Below are 20,537 nucleotides of genomic sequence, written 5' to 3' on the forward strand. Positions count from 1 at the left end.
GGAAGAAATGATAACATGTAACGATTGATCTGTAAGGCACTTTTAAGAGAAGAAATCACATGCTCATGATCTGCTTGGTGATTAATTAAGAATTTGTAGACTATAAAGAATATTCAGGATGAAGATATATATATCTATATATATCTATATATATATATATATATGCAGATTTGTCAGAACGTGCTGCCCGTGTATGTCCCTAACGGCACTGCAATACCATGTTGAGCAGATGATTTTTTTGCCTATAGGGCTACCACTACTAAGAAAGAGATTTTTGCACATGGGCCAAAAGAGATTTTCGCGTACGGTTGGACAGCCCGCTCGCACTAAAAGATCTACGAAAATAGCTATTTTTTTGTCTGGGAGTTTGAGAGAAAGTGAGAGAGTAGTATATGGAGGAGAGGAGGTGAGAGAGAGATGATAAGGATGACATGAAAAAAAAATTGAAGTGCTAGGAGGGAAAAGAGGAGGTAACTCAAACTTCTGGGCGAACATTTAAGATGGCTGCCTGCGAAAATATATTTTCCTGTGCACCTGCTTAATAGGGTCGTCTGCGAAAATGTAAGTCGATTTTCGTAGACATGGATACTTATTGTCCGTCTGCAATATATTGAGGTGCTCATCCAGAAAAATTATTTTTATAGTGATTATTTATGTCAGTAGCTACATTATTCTCCATACATATAGGTTTTGCTATTTTTCGATATGTTGTTCATATGATTTTGCATCAAGATTCGTGTTTACGTAGTTCTAACTTGCAATTACACTTATTTATGCAGTACGTTTCATGTAGTTTTAAAGTACCATGACGTCTTTTTTCTTAGGGCCTGGAACTAACAGAAAGAAAACGAGTGTATTTTTCTCATTGTTTGTAGAAAGGAGTTGCATAGGCGCTATGTCAGCTAAAATTGGAAACAACACCACCGAGAAACTTCGTTTGCACTTGTTTTGAAAGTTGGAGGATGCGTGGGACGATTTTGTAATTCGGTGATAAGATGAGGGACCTCCACTGTACTTTTTCCACATCGAAATTACAGATTTTGTATGGGCCTCAGACATCTGGCCCAACAAGGGTCCGACTCTTTCGCCAATTTTCGAAATTACGTACGTACTCAAAATTCAAATTACGACTCATTCGCTAAGGGTATCTGACTAAGCAAATTACGTAAGTACTCAAAATTCAAAATTTAAGGTATAGTTAAAATTGGTTTTCCAAAATATTTAGTGCTTTTTACTTTGTCCTATATATTACGATGCTTGTACCACAAAAGCCATAATTATAAAAAAATTACATCCAAATCTCAGTTCAACGGTATTATTTTTATCACGTAAAATTTAATTTATATTAGATTTATGGTTCGTGAGTTATTACTAGGGTTGAATCAAAATGTATGCACACCTTGTATTTTTTTCGAAAGAGGGTACAAATGATTAACTGAAAATCACATCAAGTTTTCTTAATCAAAAATTACATCAAGTTTGAGTTGCAGAAAACTAATAAAATCATAAAAAAATTACAACACAATCACACAAGAGCAACAGCAATTAAAACAGAAACACAAAAGAACCACGTATCCACCATCAAACTAGTTTCTCCCAAATTGATGAAACACGCAAGTGTGCAAGTGCAAGTGTCATAAATGTAGGCACATTCATAGGGAGCCTAGTGCTTAGGAGGGCAGATCGCCGGCCGGAAAGCGAGCGGGCCGGTGGCGTACATAATGTTATAGTAGCCATGGTCGGCCCACCGCTTGCCCTCGTCACGGAGCGGCGCACCCTCGATGCTAGAGTAGTTGATGTTTGTGGGGTTATTGCATTCGATGTCCGGCGACGCCCGAAGCCGCACATAGCACGCCTTGCGTGGATCGCCCATGTAGAAGTCGGTGACTTTGGTCTCATCGAGCTCCGCAAGGAAGTAGCCGTTATCGTTGGAGACGGCCTGACGACACCTCACCATGGCACGATTCTTGGCGTCGTGGCAGATGATAGACACTTCCGCCTTAGGCAGCGGCTTCGCGCCTTCGAGGCTGTGTGTGTTCCTTTGCGCGCAGCTCTGGCAGTACACCATACCCTCCACCTTCACCAGCAGCTTGTCGCTGTGGGCCGGCGGGGTGTACTGCTGTGGCGGAGGTGGTGGCGGCGATGGTGATGGTGTGGTGTAGCCATAGTTTGCTGTGGCGCCGGCGGCCATGAGGGACGCGAACAGGATCGCGAGAGGAAGGAAGTCAGCCATTGCTCTGAGCACAGCTCCGTACTCGACTGATGAGATGTTTTGTTTTGAAGCTTTGGCTGTGTCGAAACGTAGAGAAGCGTGTGGGTTATATACTGCATGCCATAGACTAAATGTGCGGACATGTAGATGGAAATTAAACTTGATTTTGGATTAAGATCACAGTTTATTTTTTGTTATTCGATTCTGACAATATATGATGATTTGCCCGGCGAAAGAAATGATAACATGTAACGATTGATCTGTAAGGCACTTTTAAGAGAAGAAATGACATGCTCATGATCTGCTTGGTGATTAGTTTTGAATTTGTAGACTATAATTCTATAAAGAATATTCAGGATGAAGATATATATGCAGATTTGTCAGAACGTGCTGCTCGTGTCTGTCCCTAACGACACTGCAATACCATGTTGGGCAGATGATTTTTTGCCAATAGGGCTACCACTAGGACAAAAGTGATTTTTCTCATGGCTCAAGAGAAATTTTCGCGTACGGTAGGACAACCCACACGTACTAAAATGTCTACGAAAATAGCTATTTTTGTGTACGGGAGTTTGAGAGAGTGAGAGAGTAGTATGTGGAGAAGAGGAGGTGAGAGAGAGAAGAGAAGATGAGGATGGCTTGAAAAAAAATAGAAGTGCTATGAGGGAAAAGAGGAGATAATTTAAACTACTGGGCGGACGTTTAAGATGGCCGTCTGCGAAAATATATTTTTCCCGTTTGGCCTCTTAAGATGTCCATCTAGAAAAATAACCTTATTTTTTTTTGCGGCTGCTTAACAGGATCGTCTGTAAAAATGTGAGTCGATTTTTACAGACACAGATACTTGGTCCACCTGCAATCTATTGATGTGGTCGTCCAGGAAAATTATTTTTAAGTAGTGATTATTTATGTTGGTAGCTATATTATTCTCCATACAGATAGGTTTTGCTATTTTACTTGTGACAGGTTTTGGGGCTTCTTTTTTTATATTTTGTTTATAGGATTTTGCATTAAGATTCGTGTTTATGTAATTCTAACTTGCAATTACACTCATTTATTTAATACGTTTCATGTAGTATTAAAGTACCATGACGTCTTTTTTCTTTGGGCCTGAAACTGAACGAAAGAAAATGGATGTATTTTTCTCATTCTTTGTAGAAAGGAGCCATATAAACGCTATGTCAGCTAAAATTGGGAAGCTGAGGAATTTTGTTTGCACTTGTTTTGAATGTTGGAAGATGCATTGTGGCTGTGCTTAGTTCCCTTCAAACTTCCAAATATTCCGTCACATCAAATATTTGGACACATGGATAAAAAAAATACCAATTGTACAGTTTCCATGTAAATTGTGAGACGAATCTTTTGAGCCTAATTACGCCATGATTTGATAATATGGTGCTACAATAAACATTTGATAATGACGGATTAATTAGATTTAATAAATTCGTTTCGTAGCTTACAGGCGGAATCTGTAATTTGTTTTGTTATTAGTCTACGTTTAATACTTCAAATATATGTGTCCGTATACTTTAAAAAAGTTTTGGCTGTGGAACTAAACATGGCCTGTCTCTGGTTTTCGATCGAGGGATGATTTTCTAATTCGGTGATAAGATGAGGGATCTTCGCAGTACTTTTTCCACATCAAAATTACAGATTTTGTATGGGCCTCAGACATCTGGCCCAACAAGGGTCCGACTCATTCTTCAATTTTCGAAAATACGTAACCTCTGGTATCTGACTAAGCAAATTATGTACGTACTCAAAATTCTAAACTTACAGTATAGTTAAATTTAGCACGGTTTTCCAAATAGTAAGTGATTTTTAATTTGTCCTATATATTTCGATGTTTGTAACAACAAAGACTAATTATAGAAAATTACATTCAAATCTCAGTTCAACGGTATTAATTTTATCAAATAAAATTTAATTTATATTAGATTTATTGGTCGTGAGATATTACCAGGGTTGAATTAATATTTATGCATACCTTGTATTTTTTTTGGAAAAGAGGGTACAAATGGTTGACTGAAAACCACAACAAGTTTTCTTAATCGAAAATTACATCAAGTTTGATTTGCAGCAAACTAATAAAATCATAAAAAAATTACAACACAAGCACACAAGGGCAACAACAATTAAAAAATAGAAACACAAAAGAACCACGTATCCACCGTCCAATTAGAACTCCATGCCTTCCAAATTGATGAAACTGTAAGTGTCGCAAATGCAGGCACATTCATAGGGAGCCTAGCCCTTAGGAGGGCAGATCGCCGGCCGGAAAGCGAGTGGGCCGGTGGCGTACATGACGTTATAGTAGTCATGGTCAGCCCACCGCTTGCCCTCGTCATGGAGCGGCGCACCCTCAATGCTAGAGTAGTTGATGTTTGTGGGGTTGTTGCATTCGAAGTCCGGCGAGGCCCGAAGCCGCACATAGCACGCCTTGCGCGGATCGCCCATGTAGAAGTCGGAGACTTTGGTCTCATCGAGCTCCGCGCGGAAGTAGCCGTTATCATCGGTGACGGCCCGACGGCACCTCACCATGACACGATTCTTGGCGTCATGGCAGATGACGGACACCTCCGCCTTAGGCAGCGGCTTCGCGCCTTCGAGGCTGTGTGTGTTCCTTTGCGCGCAGCTCTGGCAGTACACCATACCCTCCACCCTTACCAGCAGCTTGTCGCTGTGGGCCGGCGGGGTGTACTGCTGCTGTGGCGGCGGCGGGGGCGGCGATGGCGATGGTGTGGTGTAGCCATAGTTTGCGGTTGCACCGGCGGCCAGGAGGGACACGAACACGATGATCGCGAGAGGATGGAAGGCAGCCATTGCTCTGAGCCTCTGAGCTAGCTTGCTGTGCTCCGTGGTCGACTGAGATATTCTGTTTTGAAGCTTTGGCTGTGCCGAAACGTAGAGAGGCATGTGGGTTATATACTGCATACCATGGACTAAATGTGCGGACATGTAGATGGAAATTAATTGTGCTGATTTTGGATTAACAGATCAAACTTTATTTATTGTTAGTCGATTTTGACAATATATATAATGATTAGCCTGGCGAAATAAATGATCTGTAACGATTGATCTGTAAGGCACTTTTAAGAGAAGAAATCACATGCTCATGATCTGCTTGGTGATTAGTTAAGAATTTGTAGACTACCGAAAATATTCAGGATGAAGATATATATTGAGATTTGTCAGAACGTGCTGCCCGTGTCTGTCCTTAACGGCACTGCAATACCAGGTTGTCTACACAAGCAGATGATATATATGGAGATTATTTAGTAGCTACATTATTCTCCATAAAGACAGGTTTGCTATTTTACTTGCGATAGATTTTTGGGCTTCTATCTTTTTATACTTTGTCCATAAGATTTTGCGTCAAGATTTGATTTTGCGTCAAGATTTGTGTTTATGTAGTTCTAACTTGCAGTTAGACTCATTTATATAGTATGTTTCATGTAGTATTCAAGTACCATGGCGTCTTTTTTCTTTGGGTCTGAAACTGACAGAAAGAAAACAGGTGCATTTTTCTCACTGTTTGTAGAAACAAGAGCTTTACAGCCAAATTACTGGATCCAAAGCAAGTCTGCTTTTTACATGCAGCGGATCGATCTAGCCAACACCACATGATGCACGGCGCTATCACCCTTGTCACCGTGAGGCTGATGCATCTACTAGCAAGGAGCCCAAGGCCACCGGATCTAGTGACCTCGGCCTCTGCGCGCAACAGATCCGAGTAGCTGGAGGTGAAGATACAAGCCACTCCTGCTACCGTCCTCTTTGATCATCTTCGTCTTGTTGAGTTGTTTCGCGGAGGCCCATCGTCGGGAGGCTTGGGCCGGAGCGTGGCGGAGACTGAAGCTGACCCATTGGGCCGTGCACCTGGGGACGCCTGGAGGTGCGGGGGCGGAGCCCCCGCGAAACGGATCGTCATCCATTTTAGGGTTCCACCATATATATACCTCATGTAAGCCGCCGTGCGGCGTTGTAACCTCTCCCCAGATATAGTGAAGATATTTTGCTGGCTAGCGTCCGTGGTTTTTTCTCTCCTACTTTGGAAGGGTTTTCCACGTTAAAATCTCGTGTCTTCTGTGATTGATCTATTGTTCTTTATCGTTTGTTTGCCTATCGTTTCCTAATACGTCTCACTCTACACCGCCCTATCGATGTTTGGTTAAGGGTGGGCAAAATCGAACTAACCAAGATAGAAATAAAAAAGATATGATCACTGAATCTGACTAACTAAATTTAGTCTATCGATTCGGTAAGTAGGCTCAGTTAACCAAAATTCCAAAAACAGCCCAATAACAACCATCAAGAAAAAAACAAACCATACTCACTTTTCTCTCTATTCCCTAACTACCCTTCTCCGCCCCAACATCCCAATCATCACTCGTCACGATACCACATCGACGGCATCAACAACACCTACATCGTCTTGCCACTTCGTTGTGTCGTTCCCCACGTAGTCCCGCTGCGCTGTACCACCATTCTTTCGTCCATGGCCGAGCTAGGAATTTTAGAAAGGGAAAAGTCCAAATTACCCCCCTGAACTATTGAGTGAGTACGAATTATCCTCTGGACCCGAAAATCAGACATCATTCACCCTTGACTATTAATAACAGACAAAGATCACCCTGAGCACTATTTTGGAGCGGTTTTGACCTAAAATTGTACATGTGCATCAACGTGACAATCCAGTCAGTAAAAAAATAGAAAAAAAATCCTTGGACCCACATGTCATCTCTCTCCCTCCCCTGCCCTCTCTCTCTCCACAGCACCCAACATCACTTGTTACAAAAACCACTTCACTCCTCCATTAATCAGAAGCAGAAGACAACGACGAAGGATCGTGCGTTGCAGGCATCGGGAGAGGGAGAGGAAGGCAAGGTGGACGGGGATGTGCCTCGCATATATGTGTTTCACACCGTCGCATGGCTAGTGTTGCTCACGCTCGCGTCGTGCCCCACTTTTGCCTCTGTCCCCACCCCCGCCCGCCGCTACCGTGCTTGGCTCCCCATCCGCCAGCTGAGAGAGACGGAGGTGAGGGGAGGGACAAGAGAGAGGATTGGGGAAAGAGGGAGATAGAGAGGTGAGGGGAAAGAAATACAGAGGATGAGACTGACAGGTGGGGCCCATCCATTTAAAAAAGAAGAATTGCTGACTGGACTGCCATGTAGGACCAAAACCACTCCGGTTCGAGTTAGTGGTAATTCGTCTGATATTAATAATTGAGGGTGAAACATGTATGGTTTTCGAGTCTGAGGGGGTAATTCATACTTAGGGGTGTAATTCGGACTTTTCCCTTTAGAAAATTTAGGTGATGGACAAAGCCTAACTAAAACCACTACATATTTCGCTCAAATTGTTCTTAGATTAGAAAAAATACCTGTGCGTTGCAACGGGTAAAGGCGTTTTTCAGTGATACAACGGCTATTAAGAGCCAAGGAATAAATTGAAACATTAGTATCGCTATACATTATAATTGAAAAGGCGTTGCCTCCTACCTCCTTTTAAATTCCAGAAAACAAGTTCCCCATCAAATCAAACTGAATCTTTCTCGATCTCCCAAAATTGATTAAGGATTTTTTATCCACTTGATCTCTTCTTTTAGTTTTTTCCAAAATCGGAACGAATCCACGAAACTCGGGATAAAAACAGTTGGGGGAAGATCACTGGCAGACCATCATTCACAACCGTTAAACAAATATTAAATCTAGTTAATTAAATCCGAATTGAAAGGGGAAATTATGGGGAAAGGATGAGGGACGAGTAGAGAATCGATTTTTGCAATTAATTAGAGAAGAAAACGCACAGGAAGGTATAGATCGATGTGGCGGCGGCGTTAGGGTTCGGCCTGGGCAGCGCGGCGGCGGTGGCTGGAGGCACGTGGCAACGGATCGGACTTATACGGACGACGTACAAAATCAAATACACGGGATGCTTGCTTATTTTTTTTATTAGATGTACAGATAGATTTGCGATAAAGAGAAATATTAGTAAACCAACTCCAACACGGATGACATACTAAAATTTTGGCAGAAACATCTTTAATTTTTATAATAGTAGAGATTTAAATCAGAGTAATTTTGTTATAAAATTGCGATCTAACACTTATATAAATGTGGAAGATTTTCTCTTAATAAAATATAATTGGTCCCTTGTTATGTCTTTCCTGGACTATGGTGTAGTATACATGAGTTGATAGTCAGCAATATCAACATGATTAAGTATTTAAGCATACACAATTAGGCAAGGTGATTAGCCTGGCATTGGTTCAGGTTTCAAGTTGCTCAGTGGAAATTGCATGGGCAGCCCTAATGGGCGATTGATCGCCCGCCAATGGGGGTAGCGATCAGATTCGCTACCCCCCTCCCCTCTCCCTCCCTCCACCTGGTTTCCTTTTTGGCACCGTATTACTTTCTTATTTTAGTAAATTTATACACCTAAAGTTTACACATCTAAAGTTTAGAGACCCAAAGTTTATAAGTCAAAAGTTTATATATCCGATTCAAATTTGAATTTGAATTCAAATATTTTTTATATATAGTATTTCTATACATCTAAAGTTTATACACCTAAAGTTAGTTTATAGACCTAAAGTTTATACACCTCAAGTTTACACATCTAAAGTTTAGATACATGTTTCAAATTTATATTTGAATTATATCTGATTCAAATTTACTTGTTTCATATTTGAATTTGAATTATATCCGATTCAAATTTGAATTTGAATTCAAATATTTTCTATATATAGTATTTCTATGCATCTAAAGTTTATACACCTAAAGTTTATAGAACCAAAGTTTATAAACCCAAAGTTTATAAGTCAAAAGTTTACATACCCGATTCAAATTTGAATTTGAATTATATCTGATTCAAATTTGAATTTGAATTCAAATTTTTTCTATATATAGTATTTCTATACATCTAAAGTTTATACACCTAAAATTTATAGACCCAAAGTTTATAAGTCAAAAAGTTTACATACCCGATTCAAATTTGAATTTAAATTTAAATTTTTTATATATATAGTATTTCTATACATAAATTTTTCTAACTTTTTGTTTTTTAAAAAAAATTTGTGTGGTGTACTGTAGTAGGGGAGGAGGGAGGAGTGTATCTAGTAGTATAGGGAGGGGGCGGGCGGGTGATCGCTGGGCGGGCGGGGGAGCGATCACCCGCCCATTAGCATTTCCGAGATTGCATGCATTAGCAAACATTGATGTGTGGGTCCTGTTGACAGAAAACACGAGGCCTGGGAGATCTGCTTAACTTCAGTGCAGGTCCAAAACTCGCCTTCGGGTGTATGAGCGTGGTCGTTAACAGGTCTGTACCCATAAATCAGCCACTGCTACTGAATCAGCAGTACTGTAGAGGATCTGCATTCAGGCTGGTGCCTTCATGCAGTAGGACACAACCGCACACATTTGTTGCCATGCGCCCGCAACTAACTTGCATGGTAATACATCGATTGGAGTCAACCCTTACATGGCGTGAAGCCCGAGCAGCCGCCCGATCTGCCCGATAGGTGAATCGGCTACTGCTTCCGTGCTCCATATTGTGCCGCCTTCTTCTCCATAGCGGCACCCCCTCAGTGGAGATCTAGTGGCACCCGCAAGATGAAGGTCTAGCGGCAGCAGTCTTAATAGAGAAGGGCATGGCCGCGGGCAAAAGGCAGAGGAGAGAAACACGCGGACGCCGGCGATAGGTAGATGATATTTTTTTCTGATTTCTTTGATTATTGTGATCTTCTTGTCTGAAATATTTCGTGATTTTTGTGACTCTTTTGTATATCTAAAAATATTGATTACTTTCAGTCATGATAGAGACCAAGGCCGCATTGCTTAGCGTTGGCCATTTTTCGATTGCATGTTGGTTTTCATTTTTAGATTGTAGGAATATTAGCAAACCACCAATATTTTCATCACAAAATATAAATCAACTTCTTGATTTTACATAGATGACCAAAATTTCTTAAAAGACCGGAAATCGAGACCGACCTTACTGCCACCCCCGCGTAAGGTAGCCAATATATTAGGGAAGTTGGTGTTCGGCAGCAGGGTTATCCAAATGTGATCACTCTAATCTCACTTATTCACGTAGAGATTTACCCAGGTTTGGGCCTCCTGAAAAATAGCTACGACATCTTGGCCTAATAAGGAGGAAAGTGCAAGTGAGGTGATTTGTGTAAGTGGGCATGCCTGTTGGATGGATTGGACTGCACGGTTTTGGAGCGCGGGTTTTTACAATAGCAGACCTACACCTGCTTTGATGTGTTTTGCAAGTATGACAATGGTGCTACAATGGAGCGGTAGAGGGTGAGTGTGTGAATGGTCGGTGGTCCAGAGATCCCTTCTCTACAGAGATATCAAAGTTTTCTTGATCAAAAATCACATCAAGTTTGATTTATAGCAAATTAATAAAATCATAATAGATTTACAACAAATGTCACACAAGAGCACCAATAATTAAGATAGAAACACAAAAGAAATACATATCCACCATCCAAATTGAATTCCACACATCCCAAATTTATGAAAAGCACGCGCATGTAAACGTCGCAAATATAGACACCACATTTACATGGGGTGCCTAGTTTTAGTGCTTGGGAGGGCATATCGCCGGCCGGAAGGCGAGAGGACCGGCGGCATAAACAACGTTATCGTAGCCCTGACCAGTCCATCGCTTACCCTCGTCACGGAGTGGCGCACCCTTGATGTCAGAGTAGTTGATGTTTGTGGGGTTGTTGCACTTGAAATCCGGCGACGCCTGAAGTCGTACGTGGCACGCCTTGCTCGGATCACCCATGAAGAAGTCAGAGACTTTGGTCACGCCGAGCTCTGTCTGGAAGTAGCCGCTCTCATCGGCGATGGCCCGCTTGCACTCCATGACACGATTCTTGGTGTCGTGGCAGGTAACGGACACCTCCGCCTTGGGCAGCGGCATCGCGCCATTGAGGCTATGCGTGTTCCGGTACGCGCAGCTCTGGCAGTACACCATGCCCTCCACCCTCACCAGCAACTTGTCACTGTGGGCCGGCGGCGGCGGCGGCGATGGTGTGGTGTAGCCGTTGTTGGCAGTGGCGCCGGCGGCCAGGAGGGACACGAGGATCGCGAGAGGAAGGAAGGCAACCATTGCTCGGAGTCGGAGCTAGCTTGGTGCTCAACTTAAGATGGTTTATCTTAACCTGAAGTTTTGGTGTGAGAAAATGGAGAGAAGCATGGGGTTTATATACTGCCATGGACTAATTAAACGTGCAGACATGTAGGAAATCACTAACTGTCTTGATTTTGGATTAAGATTGCATTTTATTTTTGTGAAGATAACATGTCATGATTGATTTGCAAGGCACTTCTAAGAGAAGAGATCGCGTGTTCATGATCTGCTGTGATTAGTTAAGATCAGTCTGTAGACGATAAAGAATGTTCGGTGTGAAGATATGCAGATTTGTCAGAGAACGTGCTGCCCGTGTGTGTTCCCATCTGCACTGAAATACCACAGGTTCTCGGCACAGGCAAATGATTTTTGGCGATATAGAGCTACATTATTTCCGTTAGTACTCTGAAAATTAAGGAACAGCATATCATCTTCTGTGTAAAATATACGGTTCATGTAGTATCTATTTCCTTTGGGTCTGAAACTAACTGAAAGAAAACGGGGTGCAGTTTTCTGATTGATTGTACGCAGAGCAAGTCTGTTTTTTTTTACATGCGGCAGATCAATCGTGCGAAGTTTTGTCATGGTAAGGCTGCAACATCTGTTCGCGAGGAGGCCCGGGCCACCGGATCTGACAACCTCGACCTCCCCGCACAACACGGAACCGGGTAGCTTAAGGACACAAGCCACTCCCGCCGCCACCTTTTTCTATCACTCTTCGTCTCGCCATGCACTACTCCTATCAACGTTAAGTTAGGAGTGGGCAAAATAGACCAGAATCGAACCAAACTAACCAAAACAATAATGAAAAAAATTATGGTCATTAGATCTGACTAGCCAAATTTAATTGATCAATTCGATAAGTAGGCTCGGTAAACCGAAATACCCTAAAAACAAAAATTTAAGAAAAAGCACAACATAAGCCGATCAAACCAACAAAAGCAAAACCCTATCCACTTTTTTCTTTGTTCCGTAACTACCCTTTCCCACCCCCACCACCCTCGGCATCGACAACACCACAACGCATCATCCTACCGCATCACCGTGCCGCTCCCCACGCTATCCTGTCGCGCATCCTACCACTCTTCTGTACTGCTACGTTGTGTCGTGCCGCCCTGCTTCTCCGCAACGATGCCTCCTCAAGTGGAGATCTAGCGGCACTCATGATATGGAGATCTAGCGGCAATAATCGTGATAGAGGAAAGCGCAGGTGTAGGAAAAAGGTGAAGGAGAGAAACATGCGGACGCCGGCGAAAAGCAAATGTTTTTTTTGTTTTACAGTACTGCGATTTTTTGGTTTGAAATTATTGATGACTATTGTTATTCTTTTGCTTCTCAAAATTTGTTGATTATCTTCAGTCATGACAGATACGGAGGCCGCATTGCTCGGTGTTGGCCACTTTTTGAATGCATGTAGACCAAGGAAACTTTGATGTGGTTTTCTTGATCTACTCATTTGACAATGGCTAGAAAGTATGTGATTTTCATTGTACTTGTGTAACTCAGTAAATTATTTATTATATAAACACATACAATGTAGGAGACTCTCCTTAAAAAAGTTTTCTAGATCGAAAATCACACCAAGTTTATTTTGCAGCAAACTAATAAAATCAGAACAAATTTACCACAAATATCACACAAGAGCAACAATAATTAAAACAGAAACACAAAAGAAACATTATCCACAATCCAAATTGAGAATTCAGTGCCTCCCATATTAACGAAAAGCGCACGTGTAAACGCCACAGACGTAGGCACATGCACGGGGCGCCTCTTAATGCTTGGGAGGGCAGATCGCTGGCCGGAAGGCGAGCGGGCCAGCGGCATACATGACGTTATCGTAGCCCTCGCCAGTCCACCGTTTGCCCTCATCACGGAGCGACGCGCCCTCGATGCTGGAGTAATTGATGTTTGTGGGGTTGTTGCACTTGAACTCCGGCGACGCCTGAAGTCGCACGTGGCATGCCTTGCTCGGATCGCCCATGAAGAAGTCAGAGACTTTGGTCACGCCGAGCTCCGTCTGGAAGTAGCCGCTCTCGTCGGCGATGGCCCGCTTGCACTCCATGACATGATTCTTGACGTCGTGGCAGGTAACGGACACCTCCGCCTTGGGCAGCGGCATCGCGCCGTTGAGGCTATGCGTGTTCCGGTACGCGCAGCTCTGGCAGTACACCATGCCCTCCACCCTCACCAGCAACTTGTCACTGTGGGCCGGCGGCGGCGGGGTGTACTGCTGCTGCGGCGGCGGCGGTGATGGTGTTGTGTAGCCGTTGTTGGCAGTGGCGCCGACGGCCAGGAGGGACACGAGGATCGCGAGAGGAAGCTGGAAGGCAGCCATTGCTTGGAGCTAGCTTGGTGCTCGATTACCTGAAGTTTTGGTGTGAGAAAATGGAGAGAAGCGTGGGGTTTATATACTGCCATGGACTAATTAAACATGCAGACATGTAGATGGAAATCACTAACTGTCTTGATTTTTTATTAAGATTGCGTTTTATTGTGTGGGCTATTTAATTCTGACAAAATATAATGATTGGCCTGGAGGAGAAAAAAAAGAAGATAACATGTAATGATTGATCTGCAAGGCAGTTTTAAGAGAAGAAAACACATGTTCATGATCTGCTTGGTGATTAGTTAAGATCAGTCTGTAGACGATAAAGAACGTTCGGTATATGAAGATATGCAGATTTGTCAGAGAACGTGCTGCCCGTGTGTGTCCTCAACTCCACTGCAATACCAGGTTCTCCAGAGAGACAAATGATTTTTGCCGATAGCGCTACATTATTTCCGTTAGTACTCTGAATAGTACTCTGAAAAGGAACAAGCATCTCATCTTCTGTGTAAAATATACAGTTCATGCAGTATTGTCGTACCATGCTGTTCCTTTTCTTTTGGTCTGAAACTACCTGAAAGAAAACGGAGTGCAGTTTCCTGATTGTTTATACAAACAAGAGATGTAAAGCCAAATTACTGGACGCAAAGCAACTATGTTTTTTTACATGCGGCGGATCGATCAAGAGCTAACACTGCATGATTCATGGCGCTATCGCCATTGCCAGTTTGTCACGGTGAGGTTGCCAGATCTGCTGGCAAGGAGGCCTAAGCCAATACAACCCCGACCTCCCTGCACAACGGATCCGGGTAGCTAGAAGTAAGAACACAAGCCACTCCCACCGCCAACCTCTTCTACCACTCTCCATTTTACCATGCACCGTCCCTATCGACGTTCGGTTTGGGTGGTAGTGGTACAAATAGACCGAAATCGAACCGAACTAAGCAAGACACAAACAAAAAAAAAAAGGTCACTTGAATCTGTCTAGCCAAATTTAATCGATTAATTCGGTAAGTAGGCTCAATAAACTGAAATAACTTAAAAACCAAAATTCCAGAAAAAAAACCCAAGAACAGAAAACCAAACTAACAAAAACAAGCCCTACGTACTCACTTTTCTCTCTATTACATTTCCCTAAACCCAACAGCAGTCCACCAAATCAACAAAAGCAAGCCCTACTCACTTTTCTCTCTTTTCCATTTCCCTAACTAATCTTTCCCACCCCACGCTAGTTGGAAACCGCCACACTAGCATCACGGCATTGAGAACAACACAACGCATCGTCCTGCCGTGTCACCATGCCATTCCCCATGCTATCCCGTCACGTATCCCACCACCCTTTTGTGCTACCACTCCGTGTCGTGCCACCCTGCTTCTCCGCGGCGATACCTTCTCAAGTGGAGATCTAGCGGCGGTAGTCCTGACAGAGGAGGGCACGGGCATAGGTAAAGGGTAGAGGATAGTAACATGCGGACATCGGTGATAGAAAGTTGATTTCTTTGTGATTACTATGATATTATTTTGTATGAAATTGTTGATGACTATATTGTGATTCTTTTGCATCTCAAAAATTGTTGATTCTTTTCGGACCGAGGCCACATTGTTCGGTGTTGGCCAAATGGCCACTTTTCGGATGCATGTAGATTAAGAAAACTTTGATGATCTACTTATTTCACAGTGGCTAAAAAATTTGTAATTTTCATTGTACATACATAACTCAATAAATTATTTATTACATAAATATATACACGGTAGGAGACTCTCCTTAAAAAGCGTTTTCTTGATGGAAAATCACATCAAGTTTGATGTGTATAGTAAATTAATAAAATCATAATAGATTTACAACAAATATCACACAAGAGCAACAGTATTTAAGATAGAAACAAATAAAATGCATATCCAACATCCAAATTGAATTCCACGCCTCCCAAATTTATGAAAAGCGTGCGTGTAAACGTCACAAATATAGACACCGCACTTGTGTGGGGTACCTAGTTTTAGTGCTTGAGAGGGCAGATTGCCGGCCGGAAGGCGAGAGGGCCGGCGGCGTAAACAACGTTATCGTAGCCCTGATCAGTCCATCGCTTGTCCTCGTCACGGAGCGGCGCGCCCTCAATATCGGAGGAGTTGATGTTTGTGGGGTTGTTGCACTTGAAGTCCGGCGACGCCTGAAGTCGCACGTGGCATGCCTTGCGTGGATCACCCATAAAGAAGTCAGAGACTTTGGTCACGCCGAGCTCCGTCAGGAAGTAGCCGCTCTCATCGGCGATGGCCCGCTTGCACTCCATGACGCGATTCTTGGTGTCGTGGCAGGTAATGGACACCTCCGCCTTGGGCAGCGGCACCGCGCCGTCGAGGCTATGCGTGTTCCGGTACGCGCAGCTCTGGCAGTACACCATGCCCTCCACCCTCACCAGCAACTTGTCACTGTGGGCCGGCGGGGTGTACTGCTGCGGCGGCGGCGGCGACGGTGTTGGTGTGGTGTAGCCATTGTTGGCGGTGGCGCCAACTGCCAGGAGGGACACGAGGATCGCAATAGGAAGGAAGGTAGCCATTGCTGGGAGCTTGCTTGCTGTGCTTGACCGAGATGTTCTTTTCTAAAACTTTGGCTGTGTCGAAACGTAGAGAGGTGTGTGGCTTATATACTTGCAATGCATGGACCAAACGTGCGGACATGTAGATGGAAATTAACTGTCTTGATTGATTTTGGAGTAAGATCACATTTTATTATGTGTTATTCGATTCTGACAATATATGTAATGATCGATTCATCTGTGATATGCAGTTTTAAGATAAGAAATCGCATGTTCATGATCTGCTTGGTGATTAGTCAAGAGTCTGTAGACCATAAAGAATGTTCAGTATCAAGATATTCAGATTTGTTAGAACGTGCTGCCCGTATCTGTCGTTAACTGGACTGCAGTTTCAGGTTCTCCAGACAGACCGAAATAGACTGAAACCGAGAGACCGAACCAAACTACTGGAGTAGTAACCAATACTGGCCGAAAAAAAAAACATTTCTGTATCTGACGAACCAAAATTTAACTCTGTCAGTAGGCGCGGTTATCTGCAATTTCAAAAATGACCAACAACAACCTGCCAACCCAACAAGAGCAAATCCCACTCCCTTCCCCAGTACCCCCACCACCTCTCTCATCACCCGTTAGTCCGTCACACTTGCATCGGCGGCATCGATCCCATTCCTCGCGTTGTCCTACTGCGCTGTGCCATCCTGCTTCTCTGCGGTGGCACCTCCGCGTCTCCTCCACTAGAGATTGAGAATTTGGTGGAGCGGTCTCTCCTATGTTTTTTTTAAAAATTTTGAGATTGTTTATTGTTTTGGTATGACCGAAACTAAATCAGTATCGACTATTTTTATATACATGTCGGTCCCAAAATTTCTCTAAAGATCGAAGGTTGAGATCGAATTGTTTGTTTTTACATAATGGCCACCCCTACATCCGGTAACCAATGTGGGGAACCCGATGTACGGTAGCAAGTTTTTACAGTTAAAATCACTCTAATCTTAGGGGCGGACACCCATTAGATAAGATGGGTCAACCAGCTCCGCTATGGTACACTCCACCCCTCACCCCCAGACCTCCCTCCTAGTCGTGGATCTAACACATTAGCCACTATTCCACCATCAACCCATCAAATAAATCAAGTATTTCAAAAAGGGATGAAAATGATATGGAAATTCCCGACCAACTAAGTATTGTTTTCTATAAGTGGTTCTATTTTTTATCATATCCGATTGGCCATATATAAATCATTTCCTAAATAGTTAAATTGGTAAAATAAAAATTTGCAACAGACCATAAATCATTTCTGAATAAATGATCGTTTTCAGTCATTTTTATCCCTAGCTAACTCTAGGCATTAGGCATCCATTGTCGTGTCATTTTCATGACTATGCTCACCGTCTCAATTCTAATATCTATCTGACCATGTTCATCTTCGTTGTTAACTGTTCATCTTCGTTGTTAACTTGTGTAATGTTTGTGTGGTGTGTCGCCATACCGGTGCGTTGAGCCGGTGACTATAATTTATGTGCACAGTACCACACGCCCCTAGCCAGCAGCTAGCTAGGACTAGCTCCTTGTTAGAGGCCGCTCTATCCTACCACTGATCTCACTAATTCACATAAGGGTTTACGGTTTACCATCCTTAAGAAATTATTGGGAGTTTTTCTTGTGTAAATTAAGCTTGGTATCTCCATGTATCTTGACTCTTGAGGTACCAAAATATATTTTTATTTAGGTACTTGAGGTACTTTTTCATGGATCATAAAATTTCACTTCACGTAGAGAGTTACTCAGCTCGTGTGGGCCGTCAAAATCACGACCTAGTGCCCCGCAGCATTATCCACAAGGCCCATTAGCCTGATATCTGAAGCAAATTATCGGCATCATTTTTTCGCTTATGCTTATACTTATCAGTCAAATTTTAAATTTTAAACCTTAAATTTATAATTGATTTTAGGATATTTTTTTTCGTCGAAGTTTATTTTCCAGCCTTTGCTTTTAGATCGCTAAGAACACATATGTAAAAATTTTATTCATATTCTTTTTTGTTGTAAATATGACCTTTCGCTTATAAGCGAAACGATGGAGCCGAAAATTATATACTCGCGGGGTTATCTTTTTTTCCCAACAAAAATGACATCAAGTTTGATTAATTTGCCGTAAAACTGGTAGAACCACAACAATATCAACTTACAAAAGAATCACATAATAACACCACCAATTCAATTAGAACAGAATCACAAAATAAACCAGGATATATTCTCCGTCCAAATTAAATTTCGCACACCCAACGACGACCTCTCCCAATTCAAAAGCACGAGAGTGCGCGCGCGCCACACGCATGGGGGCGGCCGCGGCGGGCGCATCTAGTAGTGCTTGGGCGGGCAGTTCGCCGGCCGGAAGGCGAGCGGGCCGGCGGCGTAGACGACGTTGTCGTAGCCCTGCCCCGGCCACCGCTTGCCCTCGTCGCGGAGCGGCGCGCCCACCATGCCGGCGTTGATGTTGGTGAGGCCGTCGCACTTGCGGTCCGGCGACGACAGCAGCCGCGCGTAGCACGCCCCCCGCGGGTCGGCGCCGAGGAAGTCGGACGCCCTGGTGACGCCGAACTCCGCGAGGAAGTAGCCGCTCTCGTCGGCGACGGCCAGCCTCCACCACGCCGCCCGGTTCTTGGCGTCGCGGCAGGTGACCGACACCTCCGCCCCGCGCAGCGGCCTCGCGCCGTCGAGGCTCCACGAGTTGCGGTGCTCGCAGCTCTGGCAGTACACCTTCCCCTCCACCCTCACTAGCACCTTGTCGCTGCTTTGGTGCGCCGCTGGCGCCGGTGGCGGTGGCGATGGCGGCGGCGTGTGCTGCGGTGGTGGCGGTGGCGATGGTGTGGTGTAGCCGTTGTTGGCGGTGGCGCCGGCGGCCAGGAGGGAGACGAGGATGGCGAGGTGGAGGAAGGCAGCCATTGATGCGGAGCTTGGTGTAAGCTCGACTGAGATGGTTTGTGTGAAGCTTTTTTTTGGCTGTGTCGAGATGGAGAGAGGCTTGGGGTTTTATATACTGCCATGGATCAAACGTGCGGACATGTAGATGGCCGAAGCCCGAAGTGGTGGCCATGTTTGTCCTGGAAAATGTCTTGGTTTTGATTAAGATTACGTTTTATTATACATTATTGTAAAATTGTGACAATATTATACGTACAATGATTGACCTGTCGAAATGAAAAGAAAGACAATATGTAATGATTGGTCACCATGGGCATTTTTAAGAGAAGAAATCGCATGCTTGTAATCTGTTTGGCGATTGGTCAGTCTGACATAGATAACGAATGTTCAGAAGGATGATATGCAGATTTGTCAGAGAACGTGCTGCCCGCGTGTGTCCTCAAGACTTCAACTGCAATATCTGGTTCTCCGTGTAGGCAGAGAGATGTTCCCCAACGCAATGCCGCGCAAAATAATCAATTTTGCCGGCAGAGCGACAACTTGTTTTATAATCTGAAAACGAACTGACATCTTATTTTATCTGTAAAATGTGCAGTTCATGTAGGAGCATGATGTGCGTCCATGTTTTGTCTGAAACCGACTGAAAGATAAACAGAGAGCACTGGAGTAAGAGAATTTTCTGATTGTTTCTACATAGGAGTAGGAGAGTTTAAGGCGAAAGTTACTGGATGGAAAGGAAGTCTGACTAATCGAGCTTACCCAAAAATTCACAAAACGTAGCATCTCCATCCCATCAAGAGCAATATGTGCTCTAGTTCTTGTTTTTCATCTTGAGGGAGAAATTATCCGATTAAGTTTACATGTCTGAAGAGCCTAATCATTTTTGTATATCACTTATATGTGCTGTCCTAAAGATTTGATTTATGGAAGAGTAGAAGACAATTCTCACTTCACATTCCAAACAGGTCATAAATCGACAATATCGCTTGTTATTGTGCGGTTTCCGCGGTAACCGGACTTACCTTTGGATACACTAATAGTAACTTATCCCGTCAAATTCAAATAAATTTACATAATAATATGAACTTCTAATAGCATCGTCTAGTTTTTCATGGTTTACCGTGTGATTACCGTGCTTACGATTGGGTGCGGTAACTCAACCCCTGATGGTAAGGTTAGCCCTGCTCTAACTAGGAAAAAACAATAACAAACAGATATATAAGACACAGGTTTAACATCAGTACTCTTAACTATTCCCTCCGCTCAAAAATATACTACCTCCATTCTAGAATATTCGTCGTTTTGAGTTTTTTATTTGTAATGTTTGACCATTCGTCTTATTTAAAAGATTATGTTATTATTATTTATTTTGTTTGTGACTT

At 43.4% G+C, this 20,537-nt stretch overlaps 6 protein-coding genes across 6 annotated transcripts; all 6 read right to left on the bottom strand.

Annotated features, from left to right (window-relative positions):
* Window positions 1-1,663: 1,663 nt before the first annotated feature.
* On the bottom strand, window positions 1,664-2,233 carry LOC107275519 (non-classical arabinogalactan protein 30). Its single transcript, XM_015781145.1, has one exon. It carries the CDS (start codon window positions 2,231-2,233, stop codon window positions 1,664-1,666), a length of 570 nt encoding a protein of 189 aa, XP_015636631.1.
* Window positions 2,234-4,459: 2,226 nt separating this feature from the next.
* Window positions 4,460-5,035, bottom strand: LOC107275525 (non-classical arabinogalactan protein 30). The gene has a single exon (XM_015781159.1). It carries the CDS (start codon window positions 5,033-5,035, stop codon window positions 4,460-4,462), a length of 576 nt encoding a protein of 191 aa, XP_015636645.1.
* Window positions 5,036-10,810: 5,775 nt separating this feature from the next.
* LOC107275335 (non-classical arabinogalactan protein 30) lies at window positions 10,811-11,347 on the bottom strand. Its single transcript, XM_015781170.1, has one exon. It carries the CDS (start codon window positions 11,345-11,347, stop codon window positions 10,811-10,813), a length of 537 nt encoding a protein of 178 aa, XP_015636656.1.
* Window positions 11,348-12,855: 1,508 nt separating this feature from the next.
* On the bottom strand, window positions 12,856-13,744 carry LOC107276967 (non-classical arabinogalactan protein 30). Its single transcript, XM_015788939.2, has one exon. It carries the CDS (start codon window positions 13,704-13,706, stop codon window positions 13,143-13,145), a length of 564 nt encoding a protein of 187 aa, XP_015644425.1. The 5' UTR covers window positions 13,707-13,744; the 3' UTR covers window positions 12,856-13,142.
* Window positions 13,745-15,406: 1,662 nt separating this feature from the next.
* LOC107277338 (non-classical arabinogalactan protein 31) lies at window positions 15,407-16,291 on the bottom strand. The gene has a single exon (XM_015788313.3). The coding sequence runs from the start codon at window positions 16,250-16,252 to the stop codon at window positions 15,695-15,697; it is 558 nt and encodes a 185-aa protein (XP_015643799.1). The 5' UTR covers window positions 16,253-16,291; the 3' UTR covers window positions 15,407-15,694.
* A 2,056-nt stretch (window positions 16,292-18,347) lies between these two features.
* LOC107277412 (non-classical arabinogalactan protein 31) lies at window positions 18,348-19,234 on the bottom strand. Its single transcript, XM_015786881.3, has one exon. It carries the CDS (start codon window positions 19,174-19,176, stop codon window positions 18,592-18,594), a length of 585 nt encoding a protein of 194 aa, XP_015642367.1. The 5' UTR covers window positions 19,177-19,234; the 3' UTR covers window positions 18,348-18,591.
* Between the last annotated feature and the right edge of the window lie 1,303 nt (window positions 19,235-20,537).

Source organism: Oryza sativa, chromosome 1 (assembly GCF_034140825.1).
Source record: "Oryza sativa Japonica Group chromosome 1, ASM3414082v1".
NCBI lineage: Eukaryota > Viridiplantae > Streptophyta > Magnoliopsida > Poales > Poaceae > Oryza > Oryza sativa.